Genomic DNA, 14,759 nt, shown 5'->3' with positions numbered 1-14,759 from the left:
CTAAGGTGCCCTCTGGGGTGTATTTTGCAATAAAATGTACACTGGCATCAGTGTGCATTTATTGTGCTGAGAAGTTTGATACCAAACTTCCCAGTTTTCAGTGTAGCCATTATGGTGCTGTGGAGTTCGTGTTTGACAAACTCCCAGACCATATACTCTTATGGCTACCCTGCACTTACAATGTCTAAGGTTTTGTTTAGACACTGTAGGGGTACCATGCTCATGCACTGGTACCCTCACCTATGGTATAGTGCACCCTGCCTTAGGGCTGTAAGGCCTGCTAGAGGGGTGACTGACCTATACTTGCATAGGCAGTGAGAGGCTGGCATGGCACCCTGAGGGGAGTGCCATGTCGACTTACTCGTTTTGTTCTCACTAGCACACTCAAGCTGGCAAGCAGGGTGTCTGTGCTGAGTGAGAGGTCTCCAGGGTGGCATAAGACATGCTGCAGCCCTTAGAGACCTTCCTTGGCATCAGGGCCCTTGGTACTAGAAGTACCAGTTACAAGGGACTTATCTGGATGCCAGGGTCTGCCAATTGTGGATACAAAAGTACAGGTTAGGGAAAGAACACTGGTGCTGGGGCCTGGTTAGCAGGCCTCAGCACACTTTCAATTGTAAACATAGCATCAGCAAAGGCAAAAAGTCAGGGGGCAACCATGCCAAGGAGGCATTTCCTTACAGTGGGGCTCTGCCAACTGGCTTCTCCCCTGACAGAAAAGAGCATCCTACCCCAGCCAGTGGCTTTCACACCGCTGACAGCACAGTGCCAGCCCGGTTCTACAAGTTAGAGTGACTCTGTGAATGAAGTTGGTGGGAAGGCACAGAGAGGGGGTTAAAGGAGGCCGTTTTTTTCCTTAACATTTTACAGAACATAAAATGACAGATAAGAAACCAAAGGAAGGACACTTTTACCTTTTCTGGCTTCCTACCGACATCCTAGACAACTCCGAGCTTATCTCGTATATCAAAAGTACCTCAGAACCCCCTGTGGAAAAAAACACCTTTATTTAGTTACCCATGTATAATTGGTGAGAACGGGAGTGGGGGGGATGGGGATGGCGTGGGGTCACTGAATTATCTAATGGTCTTCGAGCTAGTGATGAAGAACACTATGGGCCTTGCTGTACCTGATGAGCCGTCTTTTATGTGAAATGCTGTGCGACCAGGTGGCTCAGCCAGTGTGCACAAGTCGATTTCGTTGTTCATCGAAGGCGTCGAAGCAACTTTCGTGGTATGTACTTTTAAGTGTAGAGGTTACACGCGCAGCTATTGAGTTTTTGTTGTGGTGATCTGTGGCGCAGGACATCTTTTTAACCTTTGTTGCTATAGCCTGACCTGAGATCTTCTCCGGCAGGTGATCATCTGCACCAAGGAGGTAGCTGTGAGTGCTCGGAAGAATGCATACACCCTGCTGGCAGAGATCGGAAAGGCCTTTCTGCGTTTTAACCAAAATTCTCACGGTAAGAATAGATAATTGTCCTGTAATCTAAGGTTGTTAGGTGCTTTGGAAGCTCACTGCTGGAAGATGAGCTGGGGGCAGGGTGGTTGAAGGGCGATTGTACAAATGATGGAATTAAACGCTACACACAGCAGTTACTAAGGGTTAAGCTTAATTCAAGCGGACTACTTATTTACCTTTTTTGGTCCCACCGAATCAGAAGCCAGTCCACTAGCTCTCACATGATTTAGTAATGTTCTCTATCCATCTGAAATAATGCTGTATTTTATTATGTGTTTTTTTTTTTTTTCCTTATTCAGAAGCCATATTGAGGTATCTGACTCTGGTTTATGCTGGATTGACTGGTTCTGTCACGATGATCAGCTGTACTGTCCTGGCTTTGACGCGCATACTCTTTGAATTTAAAGGTGAGCGTCACACGTAACAGACTCAATTCTGGTTTAGTGAAAAACCGCAGTTTTGCTTAGTTTCACCCCCGCCACCCTTGCTTTTCAGATATCATGAGTGTTGTGGTCATCGAGCAGCTGCTGGAGAACGTCTGTCTTCTCCTCAGTTCCAAGACACGGGAAGTGGTTAAGGCAGCCCTGGGATTCATCAAAGTTGTGCTGTTTGTAATGGACATCAAGCTGCTATCCAAGCATCTGCAGCTCATGGTAAGTGGCAGTGTGTTCAGTATTCTGTATAGCTTGTGCAGCTTGATTGGGAATGGGGCAGCAAATGCCCGAAGGTACAATACACTACAGATTTATCTTTATTCTCTTTCACTCTGCATATTTTGATGCAGTGTTAATGGAAAACTGTAACTTGAGAAATACTGGTCGTGTGTTCAGCGTGTGTCTTAGTATGTTATCACAAAAGTTGAATTTTCCCAACCTTCATATGTTGGATTTACATGTTTTGCATGCTCCATTGAATTATTGCTTGATTCTAGAATAGATAACCACGTTGATAACCAACAGTGTGTGCTTTGAATGTCTATAAATCGTTACTTTTTGTATTGCCTTTAACCTAAGAATACCCAGTTATCTGCTACTTTCATAGATGGTTTTGTTGACGTTTTGCATAGTCTCACCTCAACTAAGTATCCCTTTTCAACTTATTGGAAAACTTTTAGATGTTTGTGTTTAACAATCTATAAAAGTTCCTAGTCACAATGTGTGCTTTGTTATGCTGAAATGCATAGTAGGATCAAGTAGTTATGCTTGGCTCCTTGTGAGTACAGATGTAGCTGTGCTAGGGGAGTTTAATGAGGGAAGAGGATACAGTTAGCACATTTCAAACCTTATTTCTTTCAATTTGTTTCCTTTGTTCAGTCAGTACAGGAGGGTATTACATAGAAATGAGGAAACTTGGGCAGCTGGCGCCTGACCCTAGGATGGTCCCCTATAAAAGTTTGGGTTTCAGATAATTGAAAGCTTGTGCAGAGCTAAGATTGTGGAAAATATTTTAAGGTTGCACCTTCAAAAAGCAGTACATGGCAGGGCAGCATGGCTCGAAAGACCTGTGCTGGGGAACTTTCTGCCTTGGATGCAGATTCTTGGTAGGATTTCCCTTTGTTCCAGTAACCTGAATATTTGATGTAGGTGTGAAAGTGTGTATGATACTATTAATGTTTTCTGTACACTGGATGAATTCCCAAAAAATCAGGATCATGAGACTTGTGAAGGCAGTGCTACAGGCTATAGTGGCGTTAGAGATGGAAATTGAGGAGACATGGGTTTGAGGGTTTTGAGACTAGTACTTTTGTGGATGACAACACAATTGTGAATTTCCATTATTTAACGCAGACTACATATTGTTTTGAGTCAAGGACAACAAGTTTTCATGCTTGTTTTGACCACTAGATAAGTTGATCTAAACCCCTGTAGCACAAACCCTTTTTGCTGGCAGCTTACAACTCCTTAGTACGGATCTGTGAAAACCCCTGGATCTGGCTGTTGAAGGTGGGTTCGCCCCATGCTGTATTCTTCCACCTCCAGACCTCCTTCATTCACTGGTGTTCACTATGAACGTGCTGAAATCACATCTGACTCCCTCTCAGATGCTCCCTTTCATCGGAGCTGTTCTGGACACAGTGCAGTTTTGGGCTTATCCTCCAGAGAGGCTAGTCTTAGATATTCAGGCTGTGATTCTAAAGTTTCAGCCGCTAGCCTGGATTTTGGTGAGAATAACTCAGAGGTGCTGGGCCTCATGGCCTCCGGCATCCTCCTGGTGTGACACATGTCAAGTGGCATATGCGGGCTCTGCAGGGGGACCTGACGTTCCATTGTGCGCAGCATCATGGAAATCTCTCTGTCAATGTCCAAATCTTGGTGGGAACTGTGCAAAATCTGCAGTAGTGGTTAACAAGCCATGATTGGGTCAGAGGCACATCACTCTCTTTTCCCAAATCCAGATCTGGCAGTAGTGACAGATGCGTCACTCCTGAGATGGGACGGCCATCTGGGAGAGGCATCTGATCTCTGGCAGAGTCCAGACTACACATCAACATTTTGGAGCGATCCTGCAAGCATTGAAGGCATTTCTTCCCTCAGTCAAGGGTAAGGTGGTGCAGGTTTTCATAGACAACACCACTGTCATGTGGTACTGCAGGGTGCAGACTGGGGTCATGGACCCTTTGTCAAGAGTCTCTTCTCCTCTGGACATGGCTGGAACAGCAGTGCATATCTGTGGTGGTTCAACATTTGGCATGCTTTCTGAAAGCCAAAGCAGACAAGCGCACCCGAAAATGTCTACCGCATCACAAATGGCGTCGACATCCGGAGGTGGAGCAAGGTCTCTTCCAGCAGTGGAGAAAGCCTTGGTTAGATCTGTTCACCTCTGCAGAGAATGTGCATTGTCAGCAGTTTTGCACATTGGAGTTTCCGAGGTGGCAATCACTCATAGAGGTTTTTCGTCTTGAGTGGAGCTCAGCCCTCCTGTATGCCTTTCTACTCATAACACTTCTGCCCAGAGTTCTCAAGAAGATCAAGAATGACTGGTCCCAAGTAATCCTTGTGGCTCCAGACTGGGCATGGAGAGTCTGGAATCCTGAGCTGGTGAGCATGTCCATCCGTTCTCCGATCCATCTTCCTTCAGTAGATTTACTGTTGTAGCAGCAGGGGAGGTTCAGCACTCAAACAGTCCACTCTGCCTTCTTGCTTAGAAATTGTGCGGCAGGATTGACAGCTTTTGACTTTCCACCCAAATTCTGCAACGTAATCGGGGCACCCATGCGTCCCTCTACAAAAAACAGTATACCCCTGTCTTTGGAAGACTTTTGTGGCATGGTTCACAGACAAGTCTCTTGACCCTCTTTCTGTCCCTCTCTCTCTCGGAGTCCTGTTGTTAAGCCTTTATCTGGCCCAGCAGGGCTCTGCTATGGGCACTCTGAGGTTATTTTTCAGCTATTTCTGCTTTTTGGAGGTAGCCTGATCAACCTTCTTTGTTTAAGTTTCCTATTGTACATAGGTTCCTTAAAGTCCTTAGACATGTTTCCTCCATCTCCATTCCTTATGCCCCAATGAGATTTGAATTTGACATTTTTGATGTGCGCTCCTTTCAAGGCTTTCCACAATTGTCCACTCAGCCTTCTCACTTTGAAAACAGCCTTCCTTGTGGCCATTACATCTGTCTGCAGGGTGAGTGATCTGCAGGCATTGTCATCTAAGCTGCCTTACCTTCACATCTATCATGAAAATCCAGGGCTTCTTTTGTTCAAAAAGTGGTTACGTCCTTTCATGTAGGCCAATCCATCACCTTCCCTACTTTTTATGCATCACCACATCCCTTTAAGGAAGAGGAGAGACTCCACTGCCTAGCCCCAAAAAGAGCGTTGCAGTTCTACCTTGATCGTACAAAAGAGTTCGGGGTGGATGATCAACTCTTTGTTGGTTATGTGGGTACGAAGAAAGGTTGAGCAGTGCAGAAGGGGACCACTCTAGATAGGTCGTACTTTGTATTAAGATCTGCTACGCACTGGCCAAAATGCAACCACCTGAATGTTTGCGTGCTCATTTTACCTGAGCTACAGCTGCGACCACTGTGTTAGCATGTTGAGTTCCAGTCCTTGACATCTGTCAGGCGGCAAGGTGGACTTCTCTACACACTACTGCCTGAACATTCAGGTCCGTAGGGATGGGTACTCTGCCCGTTCGGTCCTGCAGGACTTTTTAGTGCGATTTTGTTTCTCAGACCAACCTCCAGGATGATATTGCTTGGGTATCTATTCAAAGGTAAGGAATCTACAACTAGAAGTCTCTGTCAGATTTTTAGGAATTAGGTTGTTGAACAGCAATGTATATCTTGCTGTTCTTCATTTAGTCATGTTTACTGGAAGATAATGGCAGAAAATGTGTACTATGTTCTTGTGTGTATGTATGAGTGAAATGTGAACATTGATTTGTGAATTAAATGAGTGAAGTAAAAAGGTAGAATGTACTTTGTGGGTGCTTTGTTTAGGCAGCTAATGATGGGTCAATTTTTGGAGAGGAGCACAGCACTCCCGAATGAATTGTCCCCATAACCCTCTGGAAAAGGCCGGCAGCAATAAGACTCTAGATGGTTTTCTCCAAAAAGCGGTAGGGGCATTAGAAAAAGAAATTGAATTGGTGGAGCGCCGTCTAACTGCCCCCCCCCATCGACGGAGGCCCCACCGAAAACTCTTCCACAACCTCTTCACCCATCCGCTTCTCTGCCTGCCTTGGCAATCCCACCTCCAACCACCCAAATGTCTGCTGCAGAGTCCCTGCAGAGTCCCTGGATAATGCTATACATCCCCCTGAAACTACACAGCCTCTTCCAGATAGGCTTGCACCCACCCCAGAGCACAGCTCAAAGGGCAAAAGAAAACGAGGGGAGGCAAACTTAAAGAATAAACGGGCCCGTGTTTTGAACTCCCCCAATCATGCCGTGCCTACTCGGACCAAGGACTGTACACCTGCCCAAGCTACTAACAATGGCAGTTCAGATATAGCTTTTATAATAGATTTCATAAAAGACGAGCTCTTTAAAAAACTATACCCTATAACAACTCACCTATTAGCCATTGAGGAGAAACTTGACGGTCTCATCAAACTCAACCAGATGACCATCTCTTCCTCACCAGATTCACAATATTCCCAACAAAATTTTCCCTCAAGTCCTCCAGTCAACAGTGCCAGTAGCCTTCCTCTATCATCGAGCACTGTTCATAACCCTCGATCAATTTGTCCTGATTCTCTGTATCAATCAGTGAAGGCTCCAACTGCTAGACTGGTCAGTGCCCCTAAAACTAAGTGCTCTAAGATTGATCCCCTCCTTTCAAGGGGGATTGACGAAATTGCTTCTTTTAATAACACGGGCACAAAACTGCACAAAGATACCCCAGATCAGACCCACCCTCCAGCAGACCGGATGCATAGAGATCAAGGGACTAATATGAGAACTTTACACCTACCACCGGAAGCTTGCCCTTATGTGCTTGTTATTACCAGTGTTCCTAAGCTCAAATCCAACATTTCTGAATCATTTACAGAACTGAAAAATAAGTTCATTCACTGGTTACATAGATACGCTAGATTTGCTTTTATATGATACCATCAATATTAATGGTGAGGAGGGGGTGGGTTGGGTGGGTCCACTTAAGAATCCCGGTACGGGGGATTGTATTGTTATCAACCTCGATGCACCTTCCCTTGTCCAACAGCTTTCCTTGAATGTGTGTCAATCTAACCCTCTAGGGGGAGAAATTTCTCTATGTAGGCTCCAGGCCTTCTACCCTCATAAAGTTGCACCAGCTACTAAGGGTGCGACAATGCCACTCAGAGGTCTCACTAGTTTGCAGATGCAGCCTGACCCCCAGTTGAGATGCAGCCCCCTCTCGCTCTCTGAAATTGATTGACTAAAAGTTAGTACTGTATACAGTTCACCTCAGCCCCAAGGTTCTAAAAATTGGGATAAGGAGCACCCTATAGTTGGAAATACTGAAACATATGAAATAGGGTTAGGTATTCCTGAGGCCGACCAGACCCCTATTGCAGACACCAGAGATTCCACGTCAATCTCCGCACCTGCCCAGCCAGATACTTCTAAGACGGAAACCAGTATCTGGTTTTCCTTCTGTGACCAGAGTTTGGAAATTTGTATCGGGGGAGCAAGTAAGGAGGGCAAGGTGATTGAGACCAATTTTGCCCCGGACTTAATAGACCCCAGTAATCATGGGCATTCACCACCATTTCAGATACTCGAACTGCTCACGCCACGCCCGATATCTTGGGCGATATGGTAGTGGGAAACCCAAATGAGGCTGGTATAGATACTATTGAAAAGGGTATAAAATCTCCCCGCGGCACCCTATCTGCAAGAGAGAACTCTGTGGCTGAAGTTCTCCAAGATAAAATAGATGGTCTAGACACCGTTCTTAGTTGGAATATTGCAGGGCTGGAGAATAAAATGAGTAACCCTGAATGGGGCAAATTCATAGATGAACATAAAATATGTCTTTTTCAAGAAACGGCACTGGAGCCTAAATACAGAATCGGTTACAAAAGTTACTGGGTCCCAGCAACTAAGGTGAACTCAGGGAGACCCTCAGGTGGGCTGCTTATATGGCTTAGCTGTTCCCTTAAATGTCAGATTGAAACAATTGACTTGGGTTGTCCCGATTTGATGGGTCTATCAATACCATCCCTTAGTGAGAAACCACTTCTAATAATTAATATTTATAACCGGAGCTTGGGTAGCAAATATGAGTCAGACACATTGACTATTTTGGATAGCCTCATCTCTTGTAAATCACCTTCTCACTTTATTCTTATTGCAGGAGATTTTAATGTCACTTTTGAACCCTACTTGCTGGCTCAGGAACTATATAAAGATGAGGACGCCTATTGGGGTATTCCTCAACTGGTGTCAAGCAAAAGACCAAAAATGAATAGACTAACACATCAGGTTGTGGACATTACACTGGCTCATGGCCTGCGGGCCTGCAACGGTCGTTCCCGCTCGGACCCTGATCTTCACCCTACATTTAGGCGTGGAACACAGAAGAGCCAGATAGATTATATTTTGCTTGATATCCGGCTGTGGGGCCATATGGTTGACATGAACATTGCAGAACATGAGGAAAGTGATCACGAGCCATTGATTTTATCTCTTAGGAATTTACTACCCCTACTTGAAGTCTCTTGCCTCAAGACCCATGAGCAACAGCTCACACTGACCAATAACAGACGAAATGTTAGATGGGAATTTTTGGGTACTGACAGTCACCTTGGCATCTGTGTACAGACAGTTGTCTGACCACATGGATCGCATACCTCAGCTTTTAAAAGATAGTGATGGGCTTATAGCAGCCCACACTCAACTATTTAATTCTCTAACACATCTCTTTACTAAAGAGTCTACAAAAAAAGTTAAAAAGAAGTGTAACGCAAGGTGGTTCAATGCAGTATGTAGGGAAGCACAGCACAAACTATTGAGAGCTTTAAGAGGAGGTCAGTCAGACCATATAAGGAAAGCCAGGAAAGACTACAAACAGGAACTAAGTAGAGCCCGTAGGAGATGGGATGAATCCAGATGGGTTTCCCTCCTGGAGTCTGCTAAAATAAATGACACCTCGAAATTCTGGAAACTGGTGGCTGATGCCAGTGAAGAACCTAACTGTTCGCCTGGTGCTTCAATACTCCCCGTAGAGTGGACAGATCACTTCTCCCGACTATATTCTGGGATCGCTGATGTTACTACCAGGGAATTGGATCATATTATGATCTCTGAGACCCCCAAAATTGAATTTACCCTGGCAGAAACTAAGGCTGCGATTGCTTCACTGAAATGGGGAAAGGCCCCCGGCCTTGATAAAATCCCAGGCGATTTATACAAGACAAGCCCAGATATATGGGCCCCATATCTGAACCTGATTTCCGATACAGTAGCTGCAGGAGCACCTGTCCCGAGCTCCTGGATGGGAGCGGAGATAGTCCCCATCTTTAAGAAAGGCAACCCCTCCAACCCTGCCAACTACCGCCTAATCTCCTTACTTGACAACTTCCAAAAACTCTTTGCAAAGCAAATTTTGTCCCGTTTAGAAGAATGGATTCTGGAAACCAATGTCATTTCTGACCTGCAAGCAGGGTTTAGGCCAGCAGTGAGTACCATAGATCAGGTGCTAAGATTTCTAACAATCAAATGGAAGACTGTGGAAGTAGGAGGGGGCAACCTCTTTGTAGTTTTTATTGATCTTAGAGCCGCGTTCGATCTGGTCCCCAGAAACCAGTTATGGCTGACATTAGCCAACATGGGCATCCCACATGGTCTCTTGAACCTTATCGCCCGATTACACGAGAATACCTACGCACAAATCAGGAGTGGTAAGGATGGTGACTTAACAGATCCAGTGGCTATTGAGAGAGGAGTCAGACAGGGTTGTGTTCTGGCCCCTACCCTTTTTCTTTTATACATAAATAATTGTATTAAGTATTTAGCAAATTGCACTAATGACTCCCCAAAGTTGGCCGGGATTAAAGTTCCATGTTTACTTTATGCGGATGACACTATTCTGCTGGCCAAATCAACCATGGGAATCCAGAATCTAGTCAACCAGTTCTGTGCATTTTGCAGAGATTACGGGTTAGATATTAATGTTAAGAAGACCAAACTCATGATATATAGCGCCCGGACAAGAAGCTCAGAGCAAATATAAAGATGGATTCAGCCCATCTGGAGAGGGTAATGGAATATGATTACCTGGGCATTAGACTATCTGATAAGGGCAGCTGGGATGCAGCTATAAGGAAAGAGGCACTTTCCATCAGCCAAAGATGTGGAGTGATAGGACGTAAGGCTAGCACAGCAGCAAGCCCCCCTCTGACTCTTATTTCTGAAATTTACAAAGCCCAATTCCGTGCCGCTGCCCTATATGGAGCGGAACTCTGGGGATCGCATAGACAACTGGACACCCTCCAAACCAAAGAAAATAATTTCCTTAGACACATATCGAGACTAGGGAAGGGCACGCCGATGCTCCCCCTAAGACTGGACCTGGGTTTAAACAGTATTAAAGATGTAGCATACTTAAGGCCACTTCTGTACTGGGTTAGACTATGGAAAACGGAAGAACTCGAACCCTTCAGGACAGCAGTCAAAGAACTATTGCCACCTTGCTATGGATGGGAAAAAGTTTGTTGGTTAAGGGAGATTAGAGCAGCTTGGGTCAAATTGGATTTATCCCATTATTGGGAGAACCCCGAGATGATTCCCGGTAACGCTAGACTGCTGATCAAAGACCGACAATTTGGGAAAAATCTACGAGGAATCTCTCGGCTCAAATGGGTTAGGTCGGCTGACAGCAGAGTTCCTACTGGTCAAGCACGAACCTTTGCCTGAAAGCTTTCTGGATCTCCCTATACCAGCCCGTGCCCGTTCTCTACTACTTCAGTTCAGATACGGAACATTGACAGTCAACAGCTTCACAGCTTGCTGGTCGTCCAATAGTCCTTTGTCCGACAAATGTATAAATTGCCATCTATGCAAGGAAACTCCTGAGCATGTCCTATTTTTCTGTCCTTTGTACAAATGCCCTCGAGGAAAGTGGATTATTCCTCTGTGTAAAACACTGCTAACTCAAAATCGAACTAGTGTATATAGAATATGTAAATATGACACTTCCATGCTGATAGTGAGCTCTGTTTCCAAATACTTGGCAGCAGCATGGACAATCCGCAGCAGGATCATCACAGTTCTCAATCCACTGGTTGAAGAACGGTCTAGAAGTTAGCGGATTAGTGCCCTGTTACAATAGTCTGGGATTTTAAATATAATTGTTAGTGCGATCTATTGAGGATATCAGTCTGTATTTCCGAGCAGGTTGTCTAGTGGGTTACCCCAACTAAAGTGATTTATAGTTCCCTAGCATATATTATTTTATAAATGGCAAGATGCAATTTATTTTGACTATTCTACTTAAGAGTACTGACCAAACTAGGGCACCCTTTTTTACTGTCTGACTTCTAACGTTTGTAAATAGGAGCTATTGCATGTAGTTTTTATGATCTATTTTATTTAAAAATCTGTTTTAAAATAGTTTTATATGTTTTATCAGTAACAAATTGATTTGTATTATCTTAGCATTTAGCGTCTTTCATAGGGTAAGATTTAGGTATTATTTTAAAAGTCTTGTTTTAATTATTTATGAAACTTTTGTATGTAGCATTATGAACCTTTTTGATAAGCAGTGCACTAATTGTTAATGCTTCCTTTCTATGTGATGGTTTACGATTTTTATCTTTCTGTATGTATGACAATTTTTTAATTTTTCAAATGGTCTAAACTTAGACCGAATAAACTATTGATTGATTGAACCCTCTTTTCAGAGTTCTTTAGGAAAATCCCGATTTTTTTTTTTTTTTTCTTTTCTTTTCTTTTCTTTTGCTTCCAATTTACAAAAGCTTTATTGGTCAAAATACACTGAATTTAAGACACTGTATTTTTAAGTTTCTGATTTTGTTTTTCTTCAGTGTTCAAATGTTCTCTAGGTGTAAGTATTGAGGTTTCAGTCTTCTCTGTTGTGGTGAATTCTTTTAGTTTGTGGTCTTTGTAGGAAACCATCTCAAGGAATAATCACAGCCCTTGTCAGGGTGAACCCTTAAAGTCACTAAATTAACCTGCACTCAACCTCCTGGTAGCCATGGTACAGAGCAGACAGGCTTAACATAGAATAATGTATAAAATATTTATTTGTAGTACCAAAACAGAAATCAAAACAAGAAAAACCAAAATTGAGTTAGTAATATAGAGTGAAATTTAATAAACAAAATGACAAAAATCCAATAAGGACCACCAGGGATTTTAATTTTTTAATGTTTAAGTAGAAATAGCGCCAAAAAGTGTCAATGATAGACCATGATCGCGGTATACCGGGACCTAGGTGCAATGTGAGTCTGACTGCAATGGAGCATGGGTCAAATGCATCAACCAGGTTCTTCCTTGTGAAAGATTTTATCTTCTTAGGCTTTTAAGTCCCAACCAACCACAAGAGAACATTTCTAAGGCCCCATGGACCTCAGGTCAGGTGCTTAGAGACTTGCAGGCAAAGACCAACATCAGGGTCCGGTCAAGGCTCAGTTGCCACTGGTCAGGTGGGTTCTTCTAGGAAAAGGTCTCTTGCACTTTGTTGCCTCGCTGCAGCCATATAGGTCAGCCGAACAGCCCTGGGAGTCCATTTCTTTGTCCTGGGTACAAGAGACAGCAGGTCCAGTTCTTCAGGGCTATTCTCAGGTCACATACAACAGGTCCAGACCTCTTGTGACTTTCCGCTCTTCGAGAAAGTGTTTTCAAGTGGGTGTCTAGAGGTTCCACATTTATGCCTAGCATGAGTTAGTGGGTGGAGGCGACTCCTGGCCAATCACTAACCAATAGGCTAAAAGTTACTGGGGTAAACCAACCCACTTTTTTAATAGTCGCTGTTTGCCATACTGCAACCAAGCCTTAAATGCAGTGTCACAACAAATCGAAGATGATGAGTCTTTGGCCACACTCAACTTGGGCAATTGGCAGTATGGGGTTGGAGGGTAGTGGGGGGTTCTGGGTGGTTGTTTGGAGGGGAGTGTGCTATGGTAATTCTGGGGTCCTCCTACATTGGACACTAAAATCCAGTTTGGAGCCAGTGCTATTCCTGTAGCAAAACTAGAGGGAATTCTATTAGGACGAAAGCAGGGTCATTAAGCAACCAGGCAGAGGATCCAGAAGAATTGCCTTGGTATCCTGTTCACTCCCTTTCAAGTGTGCCCCAAGTGTTACATGTGGCTTAACGGACCTGTCGAGCAGGATTTGACTCTGCTGCTAAATGTTAATTTTTCTTAGTATTCATTAAAATTCTGACTTCATGGTTGAATTGGATTTTACCAACGTTTGAAATAGTTTAATTATGTTTTGAGCTGGGTCCATTCCAGAGTTACAGTATTGGTATTTTAATCTGCATTTTGTTTTTCTATAGTCCTGCCCCAATGAAAATAGCTTTTTTGGGCCTTATTACTGTAGGGATCTGGTAGTATTAATTTTCTATGTGTCCCACCTTTAATTACCCCAGGTGCATTCCAATGAGACTTGTCAGAGGCTTTTCGAGTATCTAGACTGAAAACCTGCCTTTTCTCCCTCTCCTAAATGGGGAAATAACCTTGAGATGACAGACATGATATATGGATCGAGTTTTGCTGTAGGGGTAAAATGGTTTCACTTTTTAAGAGGGTTGAAATGTGAAAGTGCCCTTTTCCTTTGCAAACAAATTCAGATGGGAGGATGTAAGATTTTACATGGATAGCAAAAGCATAGGGCATCTAGGAGACCTAGTGTGAGGAAGATTTTTGGAAGATGTTTTTTGTTGAGGTACAGGCGGGGACTGCTGGCCTAAGCCAAGGTTTTTGAAGTTGAATTTGGCATTCACTTCAAGCCAGTCCCATTTGGCTGAGTGTACCGGGTTGACGGTATGGGTAGAAATGCTTCCATCACTACGTGACCTTGCGTTAATGGCTGACCTGTCTCCATGTTGCATGGATTTTAGACATAGTAAAAGGAGGTTTGCCTTACTTCTCTTATGCTTTTTAATACATGTTGTTCTCATACTCTCTACTGAGATCTCTGGAGATTGGGAAGATCTTATCCTGAGGGATATATACCTTTATGTAAATCAGAGTTTCATTTGTGGTCTATTGATAAGTGGCATATTTAGCACCTTTTTCGATAGATGAGTAGCTGCATTTTCCAGCAAGTATATTGTAACCTGCCATTTCTTTTAGTCTATTGTCTCCTTTTTCACTCCATAGATGGAAGCAATAGGAAACATTAAGGACGACGTGAGGAGACACTTCCGTGTAAAACTGAAGAATGTATTCACCAAATTCATTCGCAAGTTTGGGTGAGCATAAATGTGTACTCCCTGAATGCTTGAGCCCGATCGAAGTTTTGCTACGTATGGCTCTGCAGTAAATAGTACTCATTTGATACTTGGTCTGGACCATTTTAAAGTTGATGATCATCCTTAAAGCATATCTGATAAATCGTTAGGCTTGCTGCATCTCAGTTTGTTGGATGTTTCTGGGACAAACATTGGAGCGCAGTCTGCAAACTCAGATGGTTATGCTATTTTTTGTCATTATTTTTAATGTTGACTTAACGTAAAAAGATTAAGAGATTAAGGCTATATTGAAACCAGTTTTATGTTTTTTTTCTTTCGCTCCCTGCTTAGCCAGAAAAGCACCTTTCCAACAGAAAAAGCTATTTTAAGAGTCTTGAAACTCAAATCTTTTGGCTTTAACTTAATTCATTTGATTAAATGCAACCATGAC

The 14,759-nt window shown here is 43.5% G+C and overlaps 1 protein-coding gene across 1 annotated transcript in view; it reads left to right on the top strand.

Moving 5' to 3' along the window:
* Positions 1-14,759, top strand: part of RRP12 (ribosomal RNA processing 12 homolog) — a 682,638-nt gene that overhangs the window by 506,670 nt on the left and 161,209 nt on the right. Inside the window, exons 23-26 of the mRNA XM_069239610.1 lie at positions 1,357-1,462; positions 1,761-1,868; positions 1,957-2,114; positions 14,238-14,329. Of these exons, the coding sequence (XP_069095711.1) occupies positions 1,357-1,462; positions 1,761-1,868; positions 1,957-2,114; positions 14,238-14,329 (464 nt within the window). The remainder of the gene's footprint in view (positions 1-1,356; positions 1,463-1,760; positions 1,869-1,956; positions 2,115-14,237; positions 14,330-14,759) is intronic.

Source organism: Pleurodeles waltl, chromosome 6 (assembly GCF_031143425.1).
Source record: "Pleurodeles waltl isolate 20211129_DDA chromosome 6, aPleWal1.hap1.20221129, whole genome shotgun sequence".
Lineage (NCBI taxonomy): Eukaryota > Metazoa > Chordata > Amphibia > Caudata > Salamandridae > Pleurodeles > Pleurodeles waltl.
Note: the sequence above shows the minus strand (reverse complement) of the source record. Positions and strands in the feature narration are given on the sequence as shown.